General features: G+C 44.7%; 1 protein-coding gene across 1 annotated transcript in view; it reads right to left on the bottom strand.

The window, feature by feature from the left end:
• The window catches only part of LOC138765557 (C4b-binding protein alpha chain-like), a 77,880-nt gene that overhangs the window by 7,666 nt on the left and 53,908 nt on the right, over nucleotides 1–16,306 (bottom strand). Inside the window, exons 16-18 of the mRNA XM_069942590.1 lie at nucleotides 7,681–7,713; nucleotides 4,530–4,614; nucleotides 3,256–3,285 (exon numbers count right to left, since the gene is read on the bottom strand). Of these exons, the coding sequence (XP_069798691.1) occupies nucleotides 3,256–3,285; nucleotides 4,530–4,614; nucleotides 7,681–7,713 (148 nt within the window). The remainder of the gene's footprint in view (nucleotides 1–3,255; nucleotides 3,286–4,529; nucleotides 4,615–7,680; nucleotides 7,714–16,306) is intronic.

Here is a 16,306-nt window from a genome sequence, read left to right as displayed (position 1 = left end):
GAGACCGTAGTCGATACTGAGTTCATAATTATACAAGGGGAAAACAATGAAATGGTTTCCTGTTGCTTTTTTCATTTGCAGTGTCCATACTGGACGGATAACCCTGGCCACTGATCAGCAGATTCTTCTGTCTAGTGTTTTTAGTTTTACATCCATAAATTCCAGTTCGTAAAAACCATCCACCATCTGCAATCCATGGCTTCACGTGACCTTGAATGGAAGGTTAAATGTACTACACCTTACCCAAGGAAGACCTGTAGGCTATTGGTTGGAAGGCAAGTCTTATACATCCTTTTGCTGAGCAAATGCGCAGCACCGACACTGGGACTAACCTAGAATACTAATTTGCTCAGCATGGAGGAGTTGGCCAAAGGGCCTGGGCTCTGCTGTATAGCCCCATAACCCAACCTTCAAGATACATGCTCAGTCTTGGATGCCCCCTTGTTCTCTGGCATCTGGATGATTTCAGCACCTAACCTGTTGAGCCCTCCAAGAATCTTGTGTTTGAAGACCACACTTTGAGGAATGTGTTCAGTTCTGGTCACTTCATTATAGAAGGTTGTGGAAGCTATGGAAAGGGTGCAGAGGAGATTTACCAGCATGTTGCCTGGATTGGAAAATAAGTCTAATGAGGCAAGGTTAGCAGAGCTGGGACTTTTCTCTTTGGAGAAGGATGAGAGGAGACAATAGAACTCTACAAGATTCTGAGAGGCATGGATAAAGTGGACAGCCAGCATCTTTTTCCCAGGGCAGGAATGGCAAACAACAGAGGACATATGCACAAAGTGAAGGGAGGGAAGCTTAGGGGAGATTTTTTAAAGGGTAAGTTTTAAATTAAATTTAGACATACATCATGATAACAGGTCATTTCGGCCCTTGCCGCTCAATTTACACCCAATTATCTACGCCCCCTCTACATTTTGAATGGTGGGAGATAACCCCTGGGGAAAACCCATGCAGACACAGGGAGAACTTACAAACTCCTTACAGACAGCGCGGGATTCGAACCCTGGTCCCAATCGCTGCTGCTGTAAAGGTATTGCACTAACCGCTACATCAACCATGCCGCTCCACAGAGAGCTGTGGATGTCTGGAATGCCTTGCCAGGGATAATGGTGGAATGGTGGTGGAGGCTGAAACATTAGACAGGCACATGGATGGAAGAAAAATAGAGGGTTATAGGGTAGAGAGAGTTTAGTACATTTTTTAAAGAATATTTGGGACAGCACAACATTGAGGACTGAAGGGCCTGTACTGGGCTGTAGTGTTCAATGTTCTATCCATAATTATATAACCATATACAGAGCGGAAACAGGCCATGTCGGCCTTTCGAGTCCGCACCGGTTCACTTGAACAACTCCACTAGCTCAATCCTCTCGCTCTCCACCAATATCCCTCCAACCCCCTCACCTCCATGTACACATCCAACCTTTTCTTAAATGACAGAAGGGATCCTGCCGCAATTATCTTTCGGAAGAACATTCCATTCTGCCACCACTCTCTGAGTGAAGAAGCATCCTCTAATATTTCTCCGAAAGTTTTGCCCTCTTACCTTTAATTCATGCCCTCTTGCTCCAACCGTCCCTGCCCTCAGGGGAGCCTGTTTATGTCAAGACTATCTATTCCTTTCATAATTTGAATATGCATGCATGTATTTTCCACGTCATTACAACCTCCTCTCAGAAAGAGGGGTATACGCACGCAGAGCCCTGTGCCTTCCAGTTTTATCGACAACCGTGGAAAGAGTTTTCTCCAGACAAGTTGCTGGAATTCCTCTCATTCTTCTAAGCTCCAATAACAGGAGGCTTAACCTGTTGAAGCCTTCTAGTGGACAGCAATAAGCCAAGTGTCAGAATGAGAAGCCAGAGGGAAGTGAACCTTTTTAAGTCCCCTCTCAAGACAATTGTGGAGGTTTTGCTGCAGAACAAAATTTAGAAGCAATCAATTTTGGAAATTATTGGAATTGTGGGTTTGTTCGAGAAATAACAGTTATTAGCCATGATTTTACTGAAGAGTAGAGAAAGCACAAGTGGCTGAAAGGCTATTGTCCCACTTCTGTTTCTGATGTGCAAGACATTTTAAACTGTGGAAGTCCAAGTGCAGTAGTGAGTAATGTTGGAGTCGGGGGGAGCTGAACTCAGCTGCCTTCTCCTGCAATCATAGCAAATTTATTACACAGGCTAAAGGCTGTTGCACCCTTGAGTGTGTGTCAGATCAAGGCTCCCCAGCACAACCCCACCTTCCATCACTGGGTGCAATGGCCCTGGAGGACAAGCTTGTTCACATACCTACTCGGCACTGTTCCCTCTAAGCTGTGCTTGGGTACGCGCGGACAGTTTGCAACCAGCGCACAAAGGAAATTAACGTGTGCACAAAAGGTCAGTTACCCAAAATAATGCCATAATACTTATTGAAAATAATCTCAGCTAATGCATTCAGTGCGCACATACTTTTGTCACAGGAAAATAACTTCCACAACTATGTACACTGTCTACTAAAAATGAGAGGGAACATTGCTACCCAGGTACTGCTTCAGTACAACAAACATCTCCATTATTCCTTCAGGCAGAGTTTCAGATCAGTATCACCCTCTTATTCACACTGACTACCCCTTCCTGCATTCCCCTTAGCTATGGGAACAGGTATTTCCTGTATACTCTATCCAGACCCAAAACCTCATTCAAACTTCTCTATTCCAAAGAAAATAACCCTCGTCTATCCAAACTTCCCTCAAACCAAATATTTTCCACTAATAGCAATGACCTGCCTTTTGAGCACCTAATCTAACAGTTGTCCCATCTTTCAGGATCCATGGTCATACACTAAGATCCTTCCACTCCTCCACCCTTCTTGATGTTATTCCACTGCCTTGATTCACTCCCCCCCAGTTACATCAACTCAAACCTCCACATTATATTCTCTTCCTGAGCAGTGACTTTCATGGATCAAACTAGACTCCAAACTCTTCAGGACACCCAGAGAAGTACCCTTTGAAGAACTGATTTAACACCACTGAAGATACAAAATAACTGGCAGGATTGAAAGCCATATACCTTTAAATTAAATAAAAATCATCATTCAGGCAGTTAGAAGCTTCATCTGACTGAAACCCACTAGTTCATTCCCACTCCCAGGGCCATTTATTTGTCTTTCCCTGTCTGAAAAGAATGCAAGAACATAAGAAACAGGAGGAGGAGTCTGCCATCCTGCCCTTCAAGCCTGTTCTGCCATTCAGGACAGTGTCTCTTCTTTTACCTCAGCTCCATCTGCATATTCCTCGATTTCCTAAATTCAAAAAGAATGAGAAATAGACCATAATTCACCAGATGGTGTGTCAACTTAAAGTTATGCCTAAATAATTTCCATAAGATCCAATGTTCTTTTTACTGGGTAATATTTCAGCGATCAGACCAAAATTAAAATGGAATTTTTACTAGTAGTTGCAAGAAAATCTATAAACAGTAATGTAGAAATCAGATTCGCATTTAGGAAAGGAAAGGTGGCATGTGGAAATATATAGTTGTAAACCTCTTGAGAAGATAACATACAACTTAAGAAATAAAATAGGATACTTTTTTGACAATGTTGTGCCCATATTTACATATTGAAGGGTTTTCCATAAACCTCATTAACTCCTTGGAATAATTAGATAATATTGAAAAGACTAAAACTGAGTGAATGGTCCTGAAACTTTGGTAACCAGGTAGGGGTTGTTGGGGGGGGTTTGGGATGTATAGAACATCATGTATAATGGATTGATATGGTTTAGTTAGAAACACCTGTGTGGAAACAAATAAAATATTTAAAATAAAAGTTATGCCTAAATAAGGAAGACGACAACAGGACGAGGGAAGGGTTTGCCAACGTAGACTGGGAACACAGGCTATGTGGTAGGATGGTTGAAGAACAGTGGAAGACTTTCAAAGTGATATTTTAATGCTCAACAAAAGTACATCAAGACCATAAGATACATAAGCAGAAGTTTGGCAGCAGTGTGGGCTGTGAAGTGGATGCAGAGAAGGCTCTGGATGGGTGGAAAGTCATCCACTACTGGAAAAAAACAGAAGTCACCGCATTTATTTTTAAGTGGCAGGAGACTAAAAGACATTGATGTTCAGAGGGTCCTGGACATGGTCGTACGTGGAGCACAGAAAGTTAACATACAGGGTAAGCAACAATTAGGAAGGCAGATATTAGGAAAGCAGATAGTAGGAAGGCAGAGCCAAGATGGTGATGATACAGAATTTTAATCAGCTGAAGTGGGAGCATGGAACAAAGCTTTGTCATACATTAAGAGAACTGCAAATTTTCCACACAGAGCTATATTGATCAGTGCATAAGATAAATTTATAAACATATCAATTCAAAGATTTGTTAAATATCAAAACAAATACATGCACTCCCCCCCCCCCCCACGCCAAAATTTTCAACAGAAAATAGAATCAAAGACTGAATTGTGGGAAAATTGGGGCATAAAGTAGAATCAGGTGATACAAAATATTCGATGATAAATAGAAAACACATCTTACCTTTTCGATTTTTTGTAACAGTAATAGCCCACAGCAGCCAAACAAATGGCACCAACACTGGAAAAACTGACAGCAAGGCCAATCTCTTTAAGAAAAGATAAATACAAAAGTGAAAAAACAAATCACTGAAGCCCCAGATTTACAATTAAATACTCCAGAGAAGAGAGAAGCATGTCTGTCATACATGACCACAAATCCCCATACTCTCCACATTAATCAAATACCTTTCCTCCCTTCATCCCCTCCCCGTAAATTGAAAACTGTTATACACCACAGAAATAGATCCTTTGGCATGGATGAATTTGCCTGCCTCACCCCTGAGCTGAGCTAGTCTGATCTACCTGAATTTGGCCCACTTCTCTCCAACTCCCCACCCTCCTCCCAGTCCCTCTAACTTCCCTCCCCTCCCGTCCATCTCCCCTCCACTCCAAACCCCCTTCCCCTCCACACCCCTATTCCCCCCTTCCTGCCCCTCCCTCCTCTGCCCTCGAACACCCCATCCAAACCCCCCCGCCCCTTTACCCTTCCCTTTAACCCACACTCCAACCTCTGCCCCTCCAATCCCCTCCTGTCCGCCACCCCACCCCCAGTCTCTCCAACTCCCTATCCAGCCTTATAATACTACCAATCTGAAAATATTCTTGTGAATCTTTTCTGCACTACTTGTTCTCTTTCCTGTAGCTTAGTGTATGGTGTGCAGTTCTGGTCACCATGTGTGGCCTCACTAATGGCTTGTATAATTGGAACATGACATATCTGCTCCTGCATGTAATGCTATAACCAATGAAGGCAAGTGTTCTAAATGACTTCTTCACTACCCTGTCTATCTGTATCACCCCCTCCCCCCATCCTTCCCACAGTGAATGGGAGGTTCCATTCACTGTGCAAGTCCATCGCAGGCTCAACCTACTATAATGCAAGACCTCGCACTTGAAATTAAATTCCATCATGGCCCTCTTTCCCATTTCTGCAATCTCTCAAGTTCCATTTCACCCTTCTGAAAGCTAGGTGACCAGAACTAAGTGTAGTCTCAACTCATGTACACTGTGCCCTTACTGACAAAAGACAAACATCCAATACACCTTCCCCTCTGTTCATCTCTGCTCCCACTTTCAGTAATCCAAGCAGGGCACACCTTGGTCTCTGTTCGACAACCCACTCTACTATTTGGCTTCTTCCCTTGTAATACTGAAATGCTCCTGCTTTCTACTTTCTCACAAGCATTTCTCTGTGGTCTCCCCTTGTTCTATTTGGCTTCTTCCCTTGTAACACTGAAATACTCCTGCTTTCTACCTTCTCACAAGCATTTCTCTGCAGTCTCCCCTTGTTCTGAAATCCAAGCTTGTTCTCCTCACTTTCTAAGTTCTGAAGAACCATATTTCTACTTTCACAGATATTACCTGGCCTGATGGTTTCATTGTTTAACTTAGATTTGTAGAAACTATTCCTTCTTGTGCATACATTTTCCCTCTGACTTCAAAATTTGCAGCCAACATTCTGTGACATTTCCTGCCTCTAATCCTCTCCATCAATTCCTTGAGGACCACTAATGATTAGACATTCAACTGGACTAGCCTCACAAATTATCCCTGCTTAAAAAAAATGAAGATTAAGTATTCTGTGTGATTCACCTCCTGAAACTAAATCTTCTCACCACCACTAAGGCACAAATTAAGAATGTAGTGGAATACTATTCACTTGCCGAGGTTAGCTCAATTCCAACAGCACTCAAGCAGTTAACTCAGGCCCTGTCATACAAACGATGAAGATTTGAGGAAGTGACAAAGAAAATCAATGAGGGCAGGACAATGGACTTCAGTGAAGCATTTGACAAGATCCCTTAAGGTAGATTGATCCAGAAGATTAAGTCACAAGGGAGTTGCTAAATTGAATCCAAAAGTGACTTGGAAATAAAAGAGTAGCAGTACAGGGGTGTTTCTGTGATTGGAGGGCTGTCACCAGTGGTGTTCCATAAAGATCAGTGTTGGGGCTTCCATTTGTAAAACAAATTAATCATTTGGATGAAAATGTATTTAGCCTAATTACCAAGTATGAAGGTGATTCAAAAATTGGAGGAATTGTGTAGTGTGAGGTGATGCATTTTAAGAGGTAAAATGCAAGAGAAAAATGTACAACAGCAGGACCCTTAGGAGGATGGATCTACAGGGAGAGTTTGAGGTCCACAGTTTCTTGAAAGTTACAATATAAATGGTAGGGTGGTAAAGAAAGCATATAGCATAGTAGAGGTCATAATACTAGAGGTCAAATGTGAAGACACTGGAGAGGGGACTGAAGAGCTTACCAGGAATTTGCTTGGATTTGGATTAGAGAACATCAGTTATAAGGAGAGGTTGAACAAACATGGATTATTTTTTTTCTGGATCTTGAGGCTGAGTGGTGACCTGAGAGTCGATAAAATTATGAGATGCATTGATAGGGTAACAGGGTAGAATATGATATAGCAGAAGGAACTGCTTCAAGGTGAGAAAGGGGATGCTTAAAAAGATTTATGAGCAAGTTTTTTTTTAAAAATTATCGAGTGATGGAGGTCTGGAACACACTGTCAGGGGAGGTGGTGGAAGCAGATACAATAGTAACATTACAATAGTAACATGGAGAGATATGGATCAGATGCAGACAAGTGGGATTAGTTTAGATTGGCATCATGTTGGGCCAAGGACCCATTCCTCTACAGTTCTGTATGCAGCATATCACCAATTAGCCTAAACATTCATTTCCTCCACAATTGTGTTGCAACTACAGCGTGTGTGTTCCATCTGCATAATGCACTCAGGTAGGGTATTTTAATAACAACTCCAAACCCACCACTCCTACTCCTAAGATGGACAAGACAGCAGATTGTGTGGGTTCCCTTCCAAGTCCTACACCATCTTGGAAATATATCTGCATTACAGCTGGTCTCAATCCTGAGATTCTTTTCCTAAACTCAACAAGTAGGAGGACTTTTACCATCAAGGTGGCGCCCATCACCACCTTCTACTCTGTCTAGGATGGACAATAAATCCAGTTTTACGAGAGGTGCGCTCATTGCAAAAAATATTCTCTTTTACCTCCCTGGAAGTTTTCATCTGTTATCATTATTCATGCATATTTAAGGATTTATTATTAATTATCCAATTTTTCAACTTACTGGTACCATTCGATAAACCATCAGGTTTTGAAGCTGTAAAGAAATAATTATAAGCATTAAAATAATTCATGCAACTCAAAAAATCAATGAAAAACAGAAAATGGTGGAAATATGTGGGTCAGGCCACAGCTGTGGGAAGTTTCAGATTAGAGACCCTTTGCCAGAATGGAGGAGACAGGAGCTACCCAAACGTGTAGAATCTGGAAGACGTTCCCATTTGATTCATGAACCAGTTTCACCCTGGCTGGGACACCAGTCCCTCCCCATCTTTCATTCAGCTCATCAAGCTTTTTTTTTTAAAAATCTCCTTACCAGCTCTGATGAAGAGATCTTCAACGTGAACATGGGCTCTGTTTCTCTTCCCCAAGATAAGCCTGACCCCTACCCATTTCAAACATTTTCTTTTTTATCACATTGCACAATACAGAGCAGACAAATAGCACAAGTCTTCCTTCTGAGAGCAGGCATTTTATTCTACCCGAGTGCCACTCAAAAAGTTCACCAGCTTACCAACCAAGTTGCCTCAGCCTTCATGGAAAGCCAGTGTACATCTGATGCTATGTACAAATCCAAAGATGCCCAGACACTGCCTGCTGACCCCTCCTTCCCCTTTTATTGACAAGCTGTGGTCTTCCTACAGGCATCCAAATTGAACCTATTTTTCCTCACTCCATGTATCCACGTTCACTCACTGCATTTCAACTAATTTTCTTCTGGCATCGCAGTCAGAGCCCTGATTGCAAGGCACCCAAGTATTGATGCTGTGATGAATCGAAAGATGCCATCAGCAGAGCAAAGTATTTGAAGACTGTGCCACAAAATAAAATCAAAGGAAAAGATGTGCAGACACAGAGTGGCAGAGAGGAGTTGAAGAGCAGGAATCTATTCAAGGATTTTCTTCCCCAATCTTGCACACTAACAAGGAGGAGCAACACATTTGGGATAGATACGGCTATAATTTGTTGAGTGAACTGATTAGCTCAATTGACAGGTCAGGAGGAATACTTAAAAGTAATGGTAGTTGCATTTAAGAGTCTTTTGGATCAGCCATTCTCTACAGGGGCTATTTGCACTCACCCTCTTCCAGGAGCCACTGCATATTTAAAGGCTGGGGGGAGGGCCATGGACTCATCAAATTCATACATCTCTCACGGCTGCTGGGCAGGATGATAGGATAGATAAGAAGGCCTATGGGATGCTGGGTTTCATTAGTAGGGGGATTGAGTTCAGGAGTAGCGAGCTCATGTTACAACTCTACAAATCTCTCGTTAAACCACACTTGGAGTATTGTGTTCAGTTATGGACACCTCATTACAGGAAGGATGTGGAAGATTTGAAGTGGGTGTAGAGGGAAGTTACCAGGATGTTGCCTGGATTGAAAAATAAGTCTTAATGGCAAGTCAGCAGAGCAAGGATTTTTTTTCGTTAGAGCGAAGAAGGATGAGAGGTGACTTGATTGAGATCTACAGGATTATGAGAGGCATAGATAAGGTGGACAGCCAGTGCCTGTTTCCCAGGGCAGGATCATCAAACACCATGGATATCTCTACAAAGAAAGGGAAGGAAAGTTTAGGGGAGAGACATCAGGAACTATTTTTAAAAAAAAGAGTTGTGGGTGCCAGGAATGCTTTGCCAGGGGCATTTAAGAGACTCTTAGACAGGCTCATGGATGGAGGAAAAACAGGATTACTGGGTATGAAGGTACTTTTTTTGGTAGGAATATATAGGTCAGCACAACATCACAGGCTGAAGAACCTATACTGTTCTATGTTCTGAAGTAGGAGAGAAAATACTGAAGAAACCGTACTAAACTTGACTGCTTCATGAGGGGGCCATTGCCATAAAAAGGTTGAGAATAGCTGGTTTTGATAGACTATGAGTATGTAGGGAATACTGATCAGGTGCAAGCAGAGTTTTAGTTCAACTTTGGCATAATTGGGCGCGTGGCAAGATGGCGTAGAGTCTAGACATGCAATCTCGACCTCTCTGGCCAGACTTTTAAATATGTGTTTTTTAACCCTTTGTTTCCAAGTTTAAATTTTTTAAATTTTAGTTTAAAATATTAAGGAATTATTATGGCCACTAATGGTAAAAAGACTAAATCTCAAGGTCAAAAGAAAATAAATTTTCCAAGTGCTGAAGATTTGGGGCCTAGACGACTTGAAGCAGCCCCAGGCTCAATTTCTTCATTGCCTAAATCCCAAGGATCGCCTGTGGAGGCTGAAAAGGAAATGCATCAGGCAGGATTACAATCTGAAGAAGTCGTTTTTCTTCGCGAATGGATAAGAAGACAACAAGATGCGGGGGGGAGACCAGCGGCGACTCCCTGAAGAAGTCGGGATGCCGTCGCTGGGATTCCAGACCCACAGTAAATCTTTTAAAATGCCTTTTGTTGAGTTGCAGCAGGAGCTGCAGTTACCTTGTTCTGACACCATGTCAGAGAGAGCAGAGCTGAGCTTTACTGAATCACAATTGAAGGCAGCTATTCAAGCTGTTATAAAACCTGCAATGGATTTGTTGACATCTCAAATGAATGAAATGATTCCAATGAATGCTGGTATGAAGGCACGTGTGGATGCATCTTATGAAGAATTTTTTAAAATTCAGACTGCTTTTTTGGACTGTAAAAAACAAGTGACTTCTAATACAGAAAAAGTATTGAAGGTGGAAAAATCATTCATAGAATTAGGAAAATGTGAGAAGGAGCTAGAAAGAAAAATAGATTATTTGGAGAATCAAAGCAGAAGGAATAATGTGAAAATTGTTGGTTTGCCAGAAGGTATAGAAGGACAAGATCCTCTTCGTTTCTTTAAAGACTGGATTCCGCAAATATTAGGGCAAGAATTTTTCTCTGGGGGATTGGCACTGGAAAGAGCCCATACAGCTTTAAGAACACCCTCAGCTGGTCAACCACTGAGACCAGTAATAATTCGATGTTTGAGTTATTTGGATAGAGAAGCAATACTTCAACTTGCAGTACAAAATGCGAGAAAACGACAAACCCCATTATTGATTCAGAATAGCAGTCTTTTTTTAATCCTGATCTGAGTCAAGAGGTCATTCAACGTCGAACGTCGACGTCGATTCAATCCAGTTAAAGAAGTTTTGTGGCGTAAAGGTTATAAGTCCGCTTTTCGTTACCATGTAGTGTTGAAGGTGTTTTATGGAGACTATCAATTTTGGTTTTTTGAAATGGATCATGAAGCAATGATTTTTGCTGATTCATTGCCAAATATAAAAGGACAAAGACGTAGTCCACCATTATCTCCTAAAGAAAAATTTGGTTGTTCTGGAAACGGAAGAAATGTGAAAAACAGGAATGGAAAGAGTCCAACTCCTTCTGAAATGAGATCTTCGAGATTGGAATCTTCTGGATGAAAAGAAGAATTTTTTTTAATTTTATTTTTTCTTTTGTTATTATGATATTTTGATGTTACTGGCTGTTTGGCTGGAGAGGGAGAGATCTGCACTAAGTTCTTTACTAATCATCAGTCACTGGTGGGTGACCCACACCCAATTTTTGTTTAGGGGATTACTACCTTTTGGTAGATTTTTTTTGGGGTGGGGGGGGGGATTTTTTTTTTCTTTATTTTTTTATTTTCTTAATTTTATTTTAATTTTTAATTTGTCATTTTTTTTATTGGAGGCCCTATATACGTTGATCTGAGTTTCTATATAAAGATAACAAACTTTCAAAAGCAAACCTTACTGTTAATTTAGCTAAAAGTGAATTTGCCTATGCTACTGTGACTTATCTTGGTTATGTTGATGGTCAGGCCAATGGCGCCAGTTCAGGCGATTTCTGTGTTTACAATTCCCTTGGGTAAGAGAGCTATTTGGAGATTTTTGGGAATGGTAAAATATTATAGAAAGTTCTGTAAAAATTTTGCTGATATCACCCTTCCCTTAACTAACCTTTTGAAGGGTGAAAAGTTTATTTAGTCAGAACTTTGTTGATAAACCGAAAGCCATTTTATGTCACCTGCTTGTGCTAAGTCACCTGACTTTGAGAAGCCTTTTGCTTTAGTAGATGCTAGAGATGAAGCTGTAGGAGCAGTGCTGGTTATGATATTCAAAAAATATCACTTCAAAAAATTCAAATACTTCAAAAAATTCAATAAACATCAAAAGAATTATTCTATTATAGACAAAGAATCATTGCCCCTTATATTGGCTTTGCAACATTGAGGTTTACATCCCTCAGTGTTTACATCCCTTAGTGTTCTAGAATAAAATGAAAAACAAAAATGAACGATTGTTAAACTGGTGTCTAATTCTACAGGAATATGATTTAATGATAACTCCTATTAAAGGCAAAGATAATGTAATTGCTGATTGCCTTTCAAGATGTTGTTTGCAACATTACTGGAAAATGCTATATTTGGCTGTATTATTCCAAACATTGCAGTTAAAATTTTCCTCTTACAGCTTAAAATTTTTTTTGTTCGTGGGAGGAATTAAGTGCTCCCAGTTCATTTTCATTTGAGTGGCTGTCACTTTAAGAGAACAAATCAAGCTGCAAGCTATGGGAATTTGACTAAGAGCTGACAGACAGCGTGTACTAAATTGCTTACATCTGAAGAGAAAATGCTTAGAAGCACAGGTGCAGAGACAATGTGACCAACAGATTCAAGGCACAGTACAGGTAGTCCTCAATGTGCGACTGACGAGTTGGTTGTAACTCAAGATTGGTTGCAACTCAGGGACCTCGAGCTGCCGCCAGGAGGGGGAATCACGGTATACAGCACTTTCAATACAAAATACATACTTGTACAGTGGTTTTAACAAAGATTTTTAAATATTTGGTCATATGTGGAGGTGGACGAAAGTCACGGTGGTCGGAAGTCAAGGACTATTTGTACACATTTTATGCAGGGGCCATTTTAAGGAGACAGAACAGGAGCAGCAGGTCTTGGATGCAATACGGTGCTGAAATGGCCTCATGTAATGATAGACAATTTGGCTGATATCTCCATCTAGTAGGGGAATGAGTATACCACTCCATGACCAAAATGGAAGGTCACTTTGATCGGATGACCCACACGAGGGTTCTGGAAGCAGAAGAAATACTGCAATTCAGCTGAACCATGGAAGAGTTTTGAAAGCTTTGTGATAATCACTCGCTTCATGTCCCCTAGAAAAAGAGGGGAGTTTTGACCGCCACTCGTCTAAAGAAGACATTGGTCTGAAAGCATCTCAACTAGGATTTTGTTAGTTTATAACAGTCTGTCACTCTCGTCTCTCCTATCTAATTCTTGAACTTCTTTGAATCGATTTAAAACCTGCGTGTCAACACTGGATTCTCCGAGACTGAACTTTGAACTGCCTTTCGAGAATTGTGACTGAGCTGTAGTGACTTGGGGTATTCCACACACACTCTCACACACCCACACCCCCACCCCTACACACACAGACATAGTTGGGGACTAACTAGATGAATTTAGATAAGCTAGATAAGTTTAAATAAATTAGATACGGTGTTATATTATGGTTAATCAATATTTTTTTTTAAATTTAAATACAAGACTGTGTGGGATAATTTCTATCGTGTGCATGTGTGTGTTTTCCTGAGTACAAATGTTGGTTATGTATCTTTATCTTTTTGTTCATACCTTGATGAAGGGCTCAAGCATGAAACGTTGGTTATGTATATTTATCCGGTCCAGGCAGAGAGGTGGAGGCGGCAGCCCCAGTCCGGGCACAGGGAGAGCAGCGGCGGCCCCGGCCCCGATCCGGGCAGGAGCAAGGGGGAGGCGGCGGCCCCGGCCCCAGTCGAGTGAGGCAGGCAGAGGCCCCGGTCCGGGCAGAGAGGTGGAGGCGGCGGCCCCAGTCCGGGCACAGGGAGAGCAGCAGCGGCCCCGGCCCCGGTCCGGGGAGAGCAGCGGCGGCCCCGGCCCCGGTCTGGGCAGAGGGTAGGCGGCGGCGGCCCCGATCCGGTCAGGAGCAAGGGGGAGGCGGCGGCCCCGGCCTCGGCCGAATGAGGCAGGCGGAGGCCCCGATCCGGGCAGGAGCAAGGGGGAGGCGGCGGCCCCAGTCCGGGGACAGGGAGAGCAGTGGCGGCCCCAGTCCGGGGACAGGGAGAGCAGTGGCGGCCCCGGCCCTGGTCCGGGCAGTATGGACCGACCTAGGAGGGGAGGCAGACCCCTCCAGCCCAGGAAAGAAACCTGCATAGAAGGCCACTCCGATATAAAACCTACGATCCAAGGACCTCGCTGCCACGTCCCAACTTGCTTGGCCACGGCACACGAACCATGGGTGTAAAGGGTGGGGTCAGTACTGCGCACACTGCACTCCACCTAAAAGCTCCATTGCGCAGGCCCGAGGACAGGTCCACGTCCTCCCCCTCCACGTCCTCCCCCTCCACGTCCTCCCCCTCCACGTCCTCCCCCTCCACGTCCTCCCCCTCCACGTCCTCCCCCTCCACGTCCTCCCCCTCCACGTCCTCCCCCTCCACGTCCTCCCCCTCCACGTCCTCCCCCTCCACGTCCTCCCCCTCCACGTCCTCCCCCTCCACGTCCTCCCCCTCCACGTCCTCCCCCTCCACGTCCTCCCCCTCCACGTCCTCCCCCTCCACGTCCTCCCCCTCCACGTCCTCCCCCTCCACGTCCTCCCCCTCCACGTCCTCCCCCTCCACGTCCTCCCCCTCCACGTCCTCCCCCTCCACGTCCTCCCCCTCCACGTCCTCCCCCTCCACGTCCTCCCCCTCCACGTCCTCCCCCTCCACGTCCTCCCCCTCCACGTCCTCCCCCTCCACGTCCTCCCCCTCCACGTCCTCCCCCTCCACGTCCTCCCCCTCCACGTCCTCCCCCTCCACGTCCTCCCCCTCCACGTCCTCCCCCTCCACGTCCTCCCCCTCCACGTCCTCCCCCTCCACGTCCTCCCCCTCCACGTCCTCCCCCTCAAAAGATGCTTACAAACTCAAGCTAGCATGCTGGAACATCAGAACCATGCTAGACAAGGCTGACAGCCACCGACCTGAACGTCGGTCTGCCCTCATTGCACATGAACTCCTCAGACTCGACATCGACATAGCCGCTCTCAGTGAAGTCCGCCTGGCAGATGTAGGCAGCCTCCAAGAACGCGGAGCGGGCTACACACTCTACTGGTCTGGCAAGCCTTTGGATGAACGACGCCTATCTGGTGTAGGCTTCATGGTCAAGAACTCCATTGCCTGCAAACTCGAAAACCTCCTGACAGGCCACTTGGACAAGATCATGTCCATGCGACTCCCGCTTCAAAACAAGCGTCGCATCACCCTCATCAGTGTCTATGCTCCAACCCTCCAGGCGGAACCAGCAGAAAAGGACAAGTTCTACACTGACCTGCGCAACCTCATTCAACGCACCCCTAAAGCCGACAAGGTTGTCATCCTTGGCGACTTCAACGCTCGCGTCAGCAAAGACTCAGATACCTGGCCAGGAATCCTGGGCAAGCATGGTGTCGGCAAGTGCAACGACAACGGGCGCCTCCTGTTGGAGCTCTGCGCAGAACAGCGGCTTGTCATTACAAACACCCTTTTTTAGCAGAGGGACAGCCTGAAGACGACTTGGATGCCTCCCCGATCCAAACACTGGCACCTCCTGGACTACGACCTGGTGCGAGAAAGAGACAAACGAGATGTGCTCCACACCAGGGTCATGCCCAGCACAGAATGCCACACTGACCACCGGCTGGTTCGCAGCAAGCTCAACCTTCACTTCAAACCAAAGCCCAGGAACAGTAAAGCCCTCAGAAAGAGGTTCAATGTTGGAAACCTGCAATCAGACGAAGTGAGAGGAAACTTCCAGGCAAACCTCAAAGCAAAGCTCGACGATGCAATCCGCCTCACGGACCCGTCCCCTGAAACCCTCTGGGATCAGCTGAAGACTACCATACTGCAATCCACTGAAGAGGTACTGGGCTTCTCCTCCAGGAAAAACAAGGACTGGTTTGACGAAAACAGCCAAGAAATCCAGGAGCTGCTGGCAAAGAAGCGAGCTGCCCACCAGGCTCACCTTACAAAGCCGTCCTGTCCAGAGAAGAAACAAGCCTTCCGTCGCGCATGCAGCCATCTTCAGTGCAAACTCCAGGAGATCCAAAATGAGTGGTGGACTAGCCTCGCCAAGCGAACCCAGCTCAGCGCAGACATTGGCGACTTCAGGGGTTTCTACGAGGCTCTAAAGGCTGTGTACGGCCCTTCACCCCAAGTCCAAAGCCCGCTGCGCAGCACAGACGGCAAAGTCCTCCTCAGCGACAAGATCTCCATCCTCAACCGATGGTCAGAACACTTCCAATCTCTTTTCAGTGCCAACCGCTCAGTCCAAGATTCCGCCCTGCTCCAGCTCCCTCAACAGCCCCTAAGGCTAGAGCTGGATGAGGTCCTCACCCAGGATGAGACATACAAGGCAATCGAACAACTGAAAAGTGGCAAAGCAGCAGGTATGGATGGAATCCCCCCAGAGGTCTGGAAGGCTGGTGGCAAAACTCTGCATGTCAAACTGCATGAGTTTTTCAAGCTTTGTTTGGGACCAAGGAAAACTGCCTCAGGACCTTCGTGATGCCACCATCATCACCCTGTACAAAAACAAAGGCGAGAAATCAGACTGCTCAAACTACAGGGGAATCACGTTGCTCTCCATTGCAGGCA

Source organism: Narcine bancroftii, chromosome 5 (assembly GCF_036971445.1).
Source record: "Narcine bancroftii isolate sNarBan1 chromosome 5, sNarBan1.hap1, whole genome shotgun sequence".
Taxonomy (NCBI): Eukaryota; Metazoa; Chordata; class Chondrichthyes; order Torpediniformes; family Narcinidae; genus Narcine; species Narcine bancroftii.
The sequence above is the reverse complement of the archived record's forward strand: the minus strand, read 5'-3'. Positions and strand labels throughout refer to the sequence as shown.